At 42.3% G+C, this 14,792-nt stretch overlaps 1 protein-coding gene across 1 annotated transcript; it reads left to right on the top strand.

Annotated features, from left to right (window-relative positions):
• Positions 1-1,029: 1,029 nt before the first annotated feature.
• On the top strand, positions 1,030-14,297 carry traf3 (TNF receptor-associated factor 3). The gene is made up of 14 exons (XM_084743121.1): positions 1,030-1,355; positions 7,549-7,711; positions 7,904-8,069; positions 8,325-8,376; positions 8,461-8,565; positions 8,990-9,154; positions 9,677-9,757; positions 9,850-9,924; positions 10,059-10,151; positions 11,601-11,741; positions 12,590-12,767; positions 12,975-13,318; positions 13,558-13,749; positions 14,256-14,297. Exons 2-14 carry the CDS (start codon positions 7,552-7,554, stop codon positions 14,289-14,291), a joined length of 1,788 nt encoding a protein of 595 aa, XP_084599247.1. The 5' UTR covers positions 1,030-1,355; positions 7,549-7,551; the 3' UTR covers positions 14,292-14,297.
• Positions 14,298-14,792: the final 495 nt, after the last annotated feature.

Here is a 14,792-nt window from a genome sequence, read left to right as displayed (position 1 = left end):
AAGCACCATTTCTGCCCTACAGAGGAAACAAGCAGGACTGAGAAAAAAGATTTTTATTTGTGTCACTTTTACCAAATATGATCAAATCCTCAGTCTGATAATGAAGTCAATTATTATTATTTATCTACAGCATTTCTTATTATTTTATGCAACACTTGTGTTGTTCCAAGTAACTTTTCAAATCTAATTATTTCAATGGTTTGGGATGTTTCTGAGCATTTAAAGCTGCTAATATTTATATTCTATGTCAGATATCAGTGCGAAGAACCCAGTTATTAACATTAAAAATAGTTGAGAATCCAGATATCAACATTAAGTTTGTGGCATGAAAATGAAAAAACTTTTCCTTCTATTCTTAAAACAACTGACAAAGAGGAGTGCCTTTAAAGTTATGAAGTATATAATTAAGATCGACAAAATATTTTAAATCAATTTAGTACAGAAAGTATCAGACTTACGTCTTAAAACAATATTAGTGAACCCCGTTGCTCTGTGTGTAATATTACCACATTATACATGTTAAATAAAACAAAGTACATCTAAAAATAGATCATAACGGATTCATTCAAAATATATGTATGCGTTTAATCAGCGGGGAGTTGTTTAAATATAAATTAACATCATATGTAATTGAGTACAAATGTATATCTTGTACTTTAAAATATTTATATTTCATTTTAAATATTATTTTTTATTTATATTTATACATTTAGTTGTTTTAAAATCTAAGTTTCCATTAGCTGAGTATAGATTTATATCTTCTTAGTAAAAAGGTGTTTTTAAAATATATTTATAGATTTAATTAGTGGAAGGTTGTTGTTAAATTAAAGTTCGTCTCGGTTGAATCCAGATTTGTATGTTGTGTTTCCTTCATTCGTCCAGCAGATGGTGTTATTCGTTTCAATAGGCTAACGTAGGCCCCGCCCCACCCGCCAGTCGCGAAGCCCCGCCCCCACCAGGCTCCGCCCCATTCATTGTGCCGCAGCCCGGAGCAGCGTGCCTGCGTGCGTCACAGCGCCCCCTGTGGCCGCTCCTGTCTCCGGGCAGCTGGGGGATTTCCTGGGCGGAAGCAGCGGAGGGGGTTTCCAGTGTGATCAGCCCAGTCCTCCCCGCTGGATCTCTGAACTGGATCCCAGTCGCTTCTGTCTCTCTGTCTCTCACACGCACACAGAACCCGGAGAACCCGGAGAACGCAGAACCTGAACCCGGACCATGAGGAGTCCACCTGAGGCCCGGAGGCTCCGAGGCAGCGGCGGGAGGACGGTTTGAATCCCGGACAGGAGGACAGACCGACAGCAGGAGGACACCAGGAGACAGGAGACAGGAGCCGAGCTGTGGCCTGAGAGCAGATTCATGTGAGTCCGCGGAACCCGAGCAGAACACCGGGAGAACATCAGGAGAACATGTTAGCTGAGTGTGTGTGTGGAGGGAAATACAACAGATGCTACAGCTAGCTCTGTGTGTGTGTGTGTGTGTGTGTGTGTGTGTGTGTGTGTGTGTGTGTGTGTGTGTGTGTGTGTGTGTGTGGGACAAACAGCAGAGAAGCTAAAGATGCTAACAGTGTGTTAGCATCAGTGTGTTTACATCAGAGTTTCAGAGAAATCAGTCACCAATATCAGATCAATAACTGAAGAATCAAAGAGTTAAACGTGATAGAAGTGTTTGTTAAATCTGACACACACACACACACACACACACACAGACCTGAATAATCAAACTCAGAGTGAAAGTAAATGAAAGTTTCAGTGTGACCTGAAACCTGGACAGAGAAACTCAGACGTTTGATTATTGATTATTTGAATCTCTTTTTGATCAAAGTTTTACTGTTTGTGTTTCACACTGACTGATAGAGATGCTCTGGAATTATTGTTCATTTATTAGTCTTTATTATCTATTAAAAGTAGACCGACAGTGGATCTATAGTTAGTTAATCAATTAATCTGTTGAGGAAACAAACAATTAGTTGTTTGATCCATAAAATGTTAGAAAACGGTGAAAAATGTCCATCTGTTTCCCCTAACGTCCAAGATGGCGTCTTCAAATGTCTCATTTTCTCCATTATTTGACTGATCAATCCAAACCAAAAACGACGTGACAAGATGAAAAAGATGTAAGACGACGAGAAAAGACAAAAGAGACCGAAGACAAAAAAACGGTGTGACAAGAAAAACAACAACAAAAAAGACGCAAGATAAAAAAATGATTATTTTCATTGTCAATTTATCTGTCGATCATTTTTTCCATTAATCGGTCACTTGTTTGGTTCATAAAATGTCTGAAAATAGTGAAAAACGAATCCCGTCTCAGTCTCGTCAACTTAAAAATAGGTCCAAACCTGTGAGGACAGGTGGGGGACATGGACGGACGTCTGTGCGCTCCACCTGTTTTCACGTGTTTGGACCTACTTTTCAACTAGTGACCAATCTGGCAATAATCTTTTGTCCATAAAATGTTAGAAAATGTCTCTCGAAGTCCAAGACGACGTCTCGTTTACTGTCAGAGACGAGGACAGAAACCAGGAAATATTCACATTTAAGAAACTGAAACCAGAGAATTTGGATTTTTTTTTTTATTAAAAATTGACTCGAAACGTTTGATTGTCAAAATTGTTGGTGATTAATTCAATAATCATTTAATAATCAATACGTCGTTGCAGCTCTCGTATGAATACTGAGAAGCTGCTTCTTCCTCCAAACTGACGTCGACAGGATTAAAATATTCATCATCGTTTTCATTTATTCATATGTTCTGAGTGTTTGTCTCTTTAATTAAATTATTTAAAATGTTAAATAATCATCAACATTTTGGTGAAGTTTTCTCTTCTAAAGTCGATATCATTTGATCACTGAGGTCAAAAGCTCATTTTGATTGATTTTTGATTTAATATTGAAATTGTAGCACTCCCAATTATGATACAGTTTTTTAAAAATTGATACAGTATCAGGAAACGTGATATCTTTGTAATCATCTGGATCGATATTTTCCTACATCCTGAATGCGTGGATGAGAAAACCGCTGTTTTATTTTTAGTTATCAAGTTATTTCTGATTATTATCATTTAGTATTTGAACAGTTTACTGGTGGAGACTCTCTGGGATCATTAAAGTATTTATTAAGTATTAAAACGTGATGATGGTGGATCTTGTTGTCATGACGATAGTTTGAACGCAGTATAAAAAAACAGGACTGGAAAACAGAAAGAAAAGAGAAGCTCTGAGATTTTTAAACGACTAACGAGGATGAATAATTGATAAATGAAAGGATGATGTCGGACGTCTCGCCACCTTCTGTCTCAATAATTGATTCATGATTTGAGGACAACAGAATCAGATCAGTAACTGCTCAGTCAAACTACGGGTCTGTTGGAGGGACAAAAAAGCTTTTTAGCAGGATTGCCTGCAGGACGTCGAGGTTCTGTCTTAGTCCCGCCCTTCAGTCCGACGTATTTAAAACGTCCTCTGACGTCACAGGTCAGGTCTTTCCGAGTGTCCGAGTGTCCAAACCGAGTTCAACGTTGTTTTTTTCCCCACTTGTCTGGTCAGAAAATCTACCTGCCCTCAGTATGTTTTACTAATCAGCAGGTGATCAATATCTTCTGATATTTTATGGACCAAACAACTGATCGATTGTTGGGAAAATCATTGCCAGATTGATCACCGGTTGAAAAACAGGTGGAGCTCACGGACGTACGGCCGCTGATATTCACGGGGCTGAAACTAAAAACTGGTGTTTTTAATAACGATAAATAAAAGGACCAGAGGCCTCAATATTACTACACTTTTAAATATTTAGTAACACGCTGAGTATTCTGAGGACATAAATATTGTACTTTATTACTTCTGCAAATTATGTACCAGAGGGGAAACTTTGATCTTTGTAAGCTGGGACTGAAGGAATATATAAAGAAATATATAAATTGCAAATATTGTGACTGATATTTCAGATTCGATATGATTTGCAAAAAGAAAATTTACATCATTAATCAGATTTTCTTTGAAAAACACACTGAAGTGTGTGTTTTTTCTTTCTTTCAGGGATCTGAACTAAACAAAACATCTTTGTTTTGAGCCACAGCTGCACGATGTGATTATTATTTAAATTATTAATTAATCGATTAATTGATCCTGTCACAATCCTGTCATTGAAAATCAGGTCTGAAGATCGCTCCACCTGTTCTCACATGTTCTCACATGTTCTCACGTTCTCACATGTTTGGACATTTTCAACCAGTGATCAATCTGCCAATAATTTTTCCACTAATCGATCAGTTGTTTGGTTCATAAAATGTCTCTCAAAGTCCAAGATGACGTCTTCAAATGTCTCGTTTTGTCCACAACTCAAAACAATGAATGGATTATTATTGATCGAAATATTAATCATTTTACATTATAATTAGTTATTGCTTTCCATTTCAAGGCTTTTTGAAGCTCGTTCTTGTGTAGAAACTCAAAAAAACATCCACAGTGAGCTGATTTGTCATTATGTTTGTGCTGAAAATATGAAAATATCAACCATTATTCATTTTCACTTAAAGAGGTTTACTCAGTAATATCTGAAATATATATTTGTGGGTTTCTAAATGTCAAATTCAAATTCAAGTTTATCTAAAGAAGAAAAATAAATTATCTAAAAAAAAAAGACGTCTTTGAGTTGAGTTGAGCTCAAAAATCAAGTAAGTTTTCCACAATTCAGAGTTATTTTTTTACAGTGCAGGACATTTTAGCCGACTTCATAAACGAGGATAAATTAGTGATTTTAGGTGGAAGTAATAAGCTTTTGTTTTTGTCTCATCCGTCAAATAATACACACGTTTTAAATGTTTTATAAAATCTGTACCGCAGATATAAATCCTCAGTTTTTCAGAATTTCTTCCACAGTCTTTTATTTATTTGCTGACCCAAATAAAACCTCCTGCGACTCACCAGTGGGTCACGAGCCAGTGTTTGGGAATCACTGTTCTAGAGAATGATGTATTGGTTTCTGCGGCATCACAATATTTCATTTAAAATGGGTAATATTGAAATCGCAGAACCGGAACCAGATCACGATGCTTTGAAAACAGAAAAATGTGAGAAAACATGATGAAAAAAATCTTGTTCTCCAGGTGAAAGAAGCCAACAAATGTTACATCATCATGATCTGATTTGATTTTCTCAGTAAAAATGAACATTGTGATGCACAAATGATCATTTCTACTCATCATATCACAAATCACAACTTTAATCAAACAACAACAACAACAATAATAATAATAATAATAATAATAATAATAATCTGTGGATGATTCCAATAAAAGGTCCAATGTCCGAGCTGAAGTGAAAACTGCATCAGGTGAAGTTTCACTTTGAACAAATGAGGCAGAAGTTCAGAGAGCTGACAGGGATTTTCCACACACACACACACACACACACACACACACACACACACACACACACACACACACACACACACACACACACAGACGGTGAATCTGAACCCTTTAAAACACTGAAGTCACACAACAACACAAACACACTAACAGATGAAGCAGCAGAACAACAACCTCTGAGTTCTGAGTTAAAATCACTGATTTTATGAATGGAGTTTGGTTGGTTTGTACAGAGTGATATTTGTCTGATATTAGGGTGGTTTCCTGTCAGAAAAGTCTGTCTGACAGAAAGATAAAGTGGTGAAAATGTTCTAGATGTCATGTAAGAAGGGCTGCAACTAACGACTGTTGTCATTGTTGATTAATCTATCCTTTATTTTCTCAATTAATTGATTAATTTATCCTGTCAGTTAAAAAAATAGGTGCAAACACGTGAAGCATTCAGAGCGACATCTGTCAGAAGTTGTTGAAAATGTCTCTGCTGTGGAACGAATGAAAGAACGTCTTATTTTATCCACGTTTTCACCTCATCTGTTGATCGATAATGATCAGCAGTTGGAAAGCAGATCTGTCAATCATTCTCTCCACTAATTGATTCTTTTTTGGTCCATAAAATCTCAGAAGCTTGAGAAAATGTTGAAAAATGTTTCCCAAAGTCCAAGAAGCTGAAACCAGAGAATTTTTATCAGTGAATTAATGGTGTCATTATGAGCTGGTAAAACTGAGGAGTTTGAGTCGGCCTTAAAAATCTATTAAATTTAAATAAAGAATTTTTTTCGGACTGTAAACCGTCAGCTCTGTCCGTAAAATTAACAATCGATTAATCGATTAATCAGACTTACAAAATCTTAAAACTGTTTCATTTAGCAAACAGCCCCTCAATCAAAGTTTTATTTCCATGGCAACATGTTCCACGTTCTCTGACGGCGTTACACACGCCCTTAGAAATGAAGCTGCTAACTAGAACAACGAAGGGTTCTTCAACTTGTTGCCATAGGAGAACCAGGAGGTTCTGCTAAGAACTTTTTTTTTATTGCAGAAGTTTTATCTAGAATCAGCCGAGGAGGTTCTGCTGAGACGTTCCTCTGTGTTTTCACACGTTTGGACCTGTTTTTCAACTAACGAGATCGTGACAGGATCAATTAATAAATTAATTTCTTCTTAGTCTTTTTTTTTTTTTTTTTTTTTTTTCAATCTTGCAGCTGCAGCTCAGGAAACGGTGAACATGTGATCGCCGTGGTAACAAACTGATAAACATCTGCACATACACGGGATCATATCTGCTGATCGGTGAATCGTTCGGGGCTTTTATTTTGAAGTCTGGTCAGTAAATCAGAGTCTGTGGTGATGTCACGCATAGGAAGTAAGCGTGTGTGTGTGTGTGTGTGTGTGTGTGTGTGTGTGTGTGTGTGTGTGTGTGTGTGTTAATGATGCAGGCGATGGAAAAGCCCCTAGCATCCCCACAGCTGAGCCGTGACAGGAAGTGATGTGTGTTTCTGTTTCTTGTGTGTGTGTGTGTGTGTGTGTGTGTGTGTGTCTGTGTGTGTGTGTAGAACAGCTGATTCTGTGTGGTCATGGTAGAGGTCAAAGGCCATCTCTTTGTATTTTGCTCACTTAAGTTTTCTTCTGCGTTGACATGAAGAAACTTCAGCTGCTTTGGCTGTTTTTTTTTCAAAACGACAAGAAAACAATGAGGATCATAAAGTAAAATAGAAAATAATAAAAATAAATGTAAATTCTGTGATTTCAGCTGTTTAAATGTGAATATTTTCTGGTTTCTTTCCTCGTCTCTGACAGTAAACTGATGATCTTTGAGTTGAGGACAGAACGAGACATTCGAGGACGTGTAGACAGCAGCTGAACATTTCAGAGAAAATCTCTAATAGTGATTATTTTGACTCTCATTTTTTTTTTTTTTTTTTTTTTTTTTCACAGCAGCTTTTCTGAAAACATTTGCAGCTTTTAGTTGGTTGTTGAAGTGAAAATTGCAAGAAAGTTTTTCCGTTTCTTTATTTTTGGATCTTATTTTAATGTATTTGAGTTTATGAAGTTGATGACGTGTCAGTTGAAGTTGAAGTAACGGAGCTGAAGTGTTGAAAGTTTCGTTTAATTTGGCCACGCCCCTCTGCTGGCCTCCACTGAGCATGTGCAGACAGTTAACTGTTTCATTTCCTCCTCAGGTCATGTCAGCGGGGAGGAGTGCTGACGGGAGGGAGGTGCAGATTCCCCTCCAGCAGGTGGCGCCCTCCCTGGCCACACCCCTCTCCGTGGTCCCACCCATCACACCGCCCTCTCACCGCCCGGCCAATCCCTGGCCTCCCGGCGACCCCACCGCTTCACAAGGTAAACACCCACATCATCAGCTGGTCCCAGCCCCGCACCGTGATTGGCTAAGAGTTGTATCAATTAATTAGCTCTGTTCAGGTCCAATCAGCACGGTTCTGAGCCGCAGGTCCTCAGACGTCCACTGGATGCTGCTGCGATCGGACTCTCTGTGTCCAGGCTGTCTGAGCTCAGGTGTGTCTCTGTGTCCAGGTGTCCCCGCAGGTTTCCTGCCTCTTCACGGAGGATTCAGAGATCACTTCGTAGAAACTCCAGAAGCCAAATACTGCTGCGAGGCCTGCAGGCTGGTCCTGTGTCAGCCCCGCCAGACCGAGTGTGGACACCGCTTCTGTCAGAGCTGCATCAACGACATCCTCAGGTGAGACACGCACAGGGACAGGTAGACAGGTGGACTGGTTTCCAGGTGTGTGTTACGCCACCTTTCACCGTAAAGAGCAGTGGGTCTTCACTGCAACCAAAGATCATTTTCATTGTCGATTAATCTGTTCATTTTTCTCTCAGTTTGATTAATTAATCCTGTCACAGTTTCGTCAGTTGGAAAATCAAAGGTTGAAAAATACGACGCAGACGGACGTTGTTCGTCTTCAGTAACTTCATGTCCTCTGTCCTGCAGCCATCCGAACCCGGTATGTCCAGCTGACATGGAGCCTCTGTTCAAAGACAAGGTGGGCAGGAAGTGACATCACAGCAGAGATCAGGTTGTCGTTGTTGATTATTGGTCGATTATTGATCGGTTCCTTGTGTTTCAGATCTTCCGAGACGTTTGCTGCCATCGGGAGATCATGGCGCTGAAGGTTTACTGTCGCAGTGAATCGAACGGCTGTCAGGAGCAGATGAGTCTGCAGCAGATACCTGTGAGCAAAACAACATGTGACGCTGTCCTGCTCTCTGATTGGCTGTGGGCTGTCCTGCATTAATCAAACAGTTTAATCACCATGATGATATCAGGACACCTCAGCCTGTCTCTCACCTGTCTGTCTCTCACCTGTCCGTCTCTCTCTCTCACCTGTCCGTCTCTCTCTCTCACCTGTCTGTCTCTCACCTGTCCGTCTCTCTCTCTCACCTGTCTGTCTCTCACCTGTCTGTCTGTCTCTCTCACCTGTCTGTCTCTCACCTGTCTGTCTGTCTCTCACCTGTCCGTCTCTCTCTCTCACCTGTCTGTCTCTCACCTGTCCGTCTCTCTCTCTCACCTGTCTGTCTCTCACCTGTCTGTCTGTCTCTCACCTGTCCGTCTCTCTCTCTCACCTGTCTGTCTCTCACCTGTCTGTCTGCCTGTAGGACCACCTGAATGTGTGTCCGTTCTTCGAGGTTCCCTGTCCGTTGGGTAAATGTAAAGAGCGGATGATGAGGAAGGAGATTCCCGACCACCTGAGCTGGAAGTGTAAACACAGAGAGACGAGCTGCGAGTTCTGCATGACCAAGATGCCCCTGACCGACCTGCAGGTACTTCATGACATCACCGCTGACATCACAGCTCACCCACCTGTAGAGAACACGTCTCCATCTTGTCAGCGCCTGACTCGGCAAACTCTCAGGTGTGGGTGGAGCTGAGGCGACCGAATGAAGCGGCTAGCCACCTGTGACCCACCTGTCGCTCAAAGAGGCCACGCCCACTTAATTACGCATAATTAAGACAGGAAATACTTTGCAGTGTCACAGCATCTTCTGTTCTGTCAGTGTGTAAATAGAAGAGCAGCCATACAGATTAAAGAAGTTATCAAACCGTTACCCATCAGCCACTGCAGGTGTGAAACTGGTGAGAGTTAAATCACTGGTTTTATGAATGGAGTTTGGTTGGTTTGTAGAAAATGATATTTGTCTTATTTATCAGTGATTTCCTGTCAGAAAAGTCTGTCTGACAGAAAGATAAATAGGTGAAAATATTACGATATTGATTTTTTTTTTTTAGGTTTTTGATGTGATGATGATGATGATGATGATGATGAAGAACATGTCTGTTTTCAGAAACACAAAGAGACGGTGTGTCCGGCGTTCCCGGTGTCGTGTCCAAACCACTGCTCCTTCTCCTCCCTGCCCCGGAGCGAGGTACTGATCCACTTTGTCCTCCGCCGTCCAATCAGAAGACAGCAGCAGTTAGTATTGATAAACCTGACTGATTGATTGGTTTTGTGTTTCAGCTGACGAGTCATCAACACGACTGTCCCAAAGCTCAGGTGAGCTGTCAGTTTCATCGCTACGGCTGCACCTTCAAGGTAACTCTTCATCGTCATCCTCTTCTTCTCTTCCTCTGTTTCTTCTTCTTCTTCTTCTTCTTCTTCTTCTTGTCTTCTCAGTGTGTCCCATGTGACACACACAGATACAAATACTGTGTTTGTTTGTGTTTCAGGGTTTGAATCAGGACATGAGGCAACATGAGTCGACCTTCGCAGCTGAACACCTGAGGATGATGGCGACCAGGAACTCCACGTTAGAGAACAAGGTAACCATAGCAACCAGACCGAGAAAACTAACTATATAATACTTAGTTACTATGCTGAAGTCAAGTTTTTACTTCAGCATTTATTTTTCTGACATCTGAACACAAATATCTGAACTTTCTCCTCCTCACATTTTCTAAACAGACTCGTTTCTTTAGTTTGAATGACTCTGAGGTGAATTATTGATTATTGTAATTTTGCATCATCGTGCGCCGCCTTCAATCATCTAGACTGATTTCAACCTAAATGGACGAAACAATAAGACATAGAAAAGACGATTGACTGGAGGATCCATCAGAGGACATCAGACAGGACAGACGGGACGAGACGGAAAACAACACAAGATGAAAAAGACAAACAACGTAAAAATAATGTTGTAAGACAAAAAAGGTAACAAGTCAAAAAATGATATAACAAGAAAAAAACAACGTAAAAAAAGTTGAAAAAGATTGAACAAGTCAAAAAGTCAGAACGAATCTTAAATCGACCCAATGAGGAGAAAACAGCATAAAAGACGTAACAAAACAAAGTAGACATAGACGTATCACGTATCACAGTGAAAAGACGTAAGAAAATGAAAGCGACAACAGACGAAGAAAGGTGAAGTTCAGTTATTCCAGAGTCTTAAACAAGATGAATTTGTATTTCTACTTTTTTTATTTAAGTATCTGAACTTGTACTACAAAACAGAATCTGTGGACTGTGGACAATAAAAACAGGTGTGTCCTCTTCAGGGACAGAGGGTCAGGGACAGAGAGACAGAGGGTCAGGGACAGAGGGTCAGGGACAGAGAGACAGGGACAGAGGGACAGAGGGTCAGGAACAGAGAGACAGAGGGTCAGAGACAGAGGGTCAGGAACAGAGAGACAGGGACAGAGAGACAGGGACAGAGGGTCAGGGACAGAGAGACAGGGACAGAGAGACAGGGACAGAGGGTCAGGGACAGAGGGTCAGGGACAGAGAGACAGAGACAGAGAGACAGGGACAGAGGGTCAGGGACAGAGGGTCAGGGACAGAGAGACAGAGACAGAGAGACAGAGGGTCAGGGACAGAGAGACAGGGACAGAGGGTCAGGGACAGAGAGACAGGGACAGAGAGACAGGGACAGAGGGTCAGGGACAGAGGGTCAGGGACAGAGAGACAGAGACAGAGAGACAGAGGGTCAGGGACAGAGAGACAGGGACAGAGGGTCAGGGACAGAGAGACAGGGACAGAGAGACAGGGACAGAGAGACAGGGACAGAGGGTCAGGGACAGAGAGACAGAGAGACAGGGACAGAGGGTCAGGGACAGAGGGTCAGAGACAGAGAGACAGAGGGTCAGAGACAGAGAGACAGGGACAGAGGGACAGGGACAGAGGGTCAGGGACAGAGAGACAGAGGGTCAGTTCACATGGTAACCGTACCTGCAGCAGAAGGTTGACTTTGACCGATGTGTGTCTGGTTTGTCCAGGTGGAGGACGTTAAAGGTGAGCTACTGGAGAGGTATAAAGTTCTTCCAGCTCTCAGCAGCCGTCTGTCCGAACTGGAGAACGAGAAAGACGAGCTGAGAGAGAAGAACCGACAGATGGAGCAGAAACTGGCCACCATGCAGGTAACACCAATCTAAAATTCATTCTACTGAGATGTTCACGTGAAACCAACCTAATTAAAACCACATGTTCAATATTTGTTTTTAAAATACAGTTGTTAATCAAAAAGTCTCAACTGTCACAGGAAGAAGAGATCTTGTATGTCAGTGGGGCCTTCTGGGTAAATACAGGATTAATGAATAAATAAATAAGGACCACCACAGTTTCTGTTTCTGTTTGAATAACAGACAAAAGTCAACCAGATGGATTAGTGATTGAAACGCAGCAGTTTTACAGCTGAAAACACGGAGGAACAAGCGAAAAAGAAAGTGAAAACGGAGCCAACAAAACCCCGTTATCATCAGGAAGAATCCGTTTTACTGGGATTTACCTCGACGAACCGAAACTGACGGCGCAGGACTGTTCTGTCCCTCTTTATACAGACTTTATTTCTGCTGGTCAGTGAGTATTTGGCTGAAAAGAAAACCCCCAAAGGGAACAGATTACTGAGAGTTTGAGAAACACTGAAAGTGTTAAACTTCCACCAAAATCAGACAAATTAGTCACAGGATTAAAACCTTGAAATGACATCAGTTGATGGTCAACTGGCTGCTGCGTTATGAGGAAGCTGTAGTTTTCTGAGAGGTTTATCAGTCGAGCTGAGAAAAGACTGGTGTTAAAACAAACCTGATTCAAACAGTTGATCCATCCCAACATCATTTTGACCTTTGACCTTCAAACTCTCTTTTCTCTCACAATAAATACCAGACAGAGATTAACGTATTTATTCTGTTAGTTTATCTGTTTCATGATTAAAAGGTCATCATTTGATTTGTAAGATACATCGGCCAATCACGTGTCTCTTCCACAGAAACTAATGAGCTCCCACTCAGAGAAGCTCCTGGAGGTGGAGCTGGAGTTGCGTTCTCTTCGCGTGCTCAGAGACGAGGTGGAGAACCTGAGGGGAGCGCTGGAGAACGTTCGGACGAGACTGAACGCTCTGGAACAAGGAGGACGCAGTGGGACAGGATCCACAACACATACTTTGGGTCAGAACACACACACACTGTGGACTGTAGACTATTTATAGATGTTCAGATACTACTTGCAGAGGCCTGGTGACTAGTTGAAGAGTCTAAGAACTAGTTGCAGAAGTTAGGGGACTAGTTGTAGTTGTCTGAGGACTAGCTGTAGAGGCCAGGGGACTTGCACACAGTCAGTCGGTAACTAAATAACCCATGTCCACCTCTCCACAGCGTCCCTGGAGACTCAGATGAATCGCCATGACGACATGCTGAGTGTCCATGACATACGATTGGCCGACATGGACCTGCGTTTCCAGGTGCTGGAGACGGCAAGCTACAATGGAACTCTGATCTGGAAGATTCGTGACTACAAGAGACGGAAACAGGAAGCAGTGGCGGCGAAGACGCTGTCACTGTACTCGCAACCGTTTTACACCGGGTACTTTGGGTACAAGATGTGCGCCCGTGTCTACCTGAACGGAGACGGCATGGGCAAGGGGACACACCTGTCGCTGTTCTTTGTGGTGATGCGGGGCGAATACGATGCCCTGCTGCCCTGGCCCTTCAAACAGAAGGTACTGACTGGTTACTTACTGGTTTACTGACTGGTTACCTACTGAGGTTGATTGCCCCACTACCCTGGCCCTTCCACAGGCTGGTTTTGTAGGTCTCTTGACTGGGCACTGTCTGGTTACTGACAGATTACTGACACTTTAACCAGGTGTTTGATAAGTGAGGCTTTCTGGATTCAAACAGATTTAACTCTCTGTTCTTTGGCGGCCAACATGATGCTAACACACTTCCTGTCTGTCAGGTGACTCTGATGCTGATGGACCAGGGTCCGTCGAGGAAACACTTGGGTGATGCTTTCAAGCCTGATCCAAACAGCAGCAGCTTCAGACGTCCTGCAGCAGAGATGAACATCGCCTCCGGCTGTCCTCTCTTTGTGTCTCAGAGCGTCCTGGAGAGCGGCAGCTACATCAAAGATGACACCATCTTCATCAAGGTGATTGAAACTTGATGCAAAGAAGACGAGATGAGGGGACTAGTTACCAATGTTTGAGGATTTTTGGAGGGATTTTGGGACTAAAGGACTAGTTGCAGGTGTCTTGGGACTAGTTTCAGAGGTCTGGAAAGTAGTTGTAGAGGTTTGGGAACTAGTTGCAGAGATTTGGGGACTATTTGCAGATGTTTGGGGACTAGAGGACTAGTTGCAGAGGTCAGGGGACTAGTTACCAATGTTTGAGGATTTTTGGAGGGATTTTGGGACTAAAGAACTAGTTGCAGGTGTCTGGGGACTAGTTTCAGAGGTCTGGAAAGTAGTTGTAGAGGTTTGGGAACTAGTGGCAGAGATTTAGGGACTAGTGACCAAGATCTGAGGACTAGTTTCAGAGGTTTGATGACTAGTTTCAGAGGTTTGGGGACTAGTTCTTGAGTTTTGTGGACTAGTTGCATAGGTTTGAGGAATCATCTGTTCAATTTGTAAGTGAATGTTGATTGATTGATCTGCAGGTTACCGTGGATACCTCTGACCTTCCTGACCCGTGATGTTGTGACCCATCTGACCTTGCTGGTCTGAGATCAGCTCACCTGTCCACGCCCGGCAGAGAAAAGCATCATGGGAAGGATCAGTGACGATGGAGGAGGCTCGTCTTTCTGACAGTGACGCCGACAGAAGAGAAGAAGTAGAAGTCAGACAGGAAGCAGCCAATCAGAGTGAACTTTACAGAGACCGGAGGGCGGGTCCTCTTCTGATTGGCTGATGAACTGAACTGTGTGTGTGCGTGTGTGTGTGTGTGTGTGTGTGTGTGTGTGTGTGTGTGTGTGTGTGTGTGTGTGTGTATGTGTGTGTGAATGGATCAGTGTTACCATGACATCACCATGGTGATATCACTCAGAGCCAACATGGCCGCTGCAGCCAGAACATTGTTGCTGCTCGTTACTGATGCTGTGCATCGAGCTTTACTTCCTGTTTATTACCTGTTTACTGAGGCATGCTGGGAAATCCACTGCAGCCACAGAGGATCCCAGACAACCAGTACAGACCAG

This window comes from Lutjanus erythropterus, chromosome 18 (genome assembly GCF_056507025.1).
Source record: "Lutjanus erythropterus isolate fLutEry1 chromosome 18, fLutEry1.hap2, whole genome shotgun sequence".
NCBI classification, from domain to species: Eukaryota; Metazoa; Chordata; class Actinopteri; order Lutjaniformes; family Lutjanidae; genus Lutjanus; species Lutjanus erythropterus.
The sequence above is the reverse complement of the archived record's forward strand: the minus strand, read 5'-3'. Positions and strand labels throughout refer to the sequence as shown.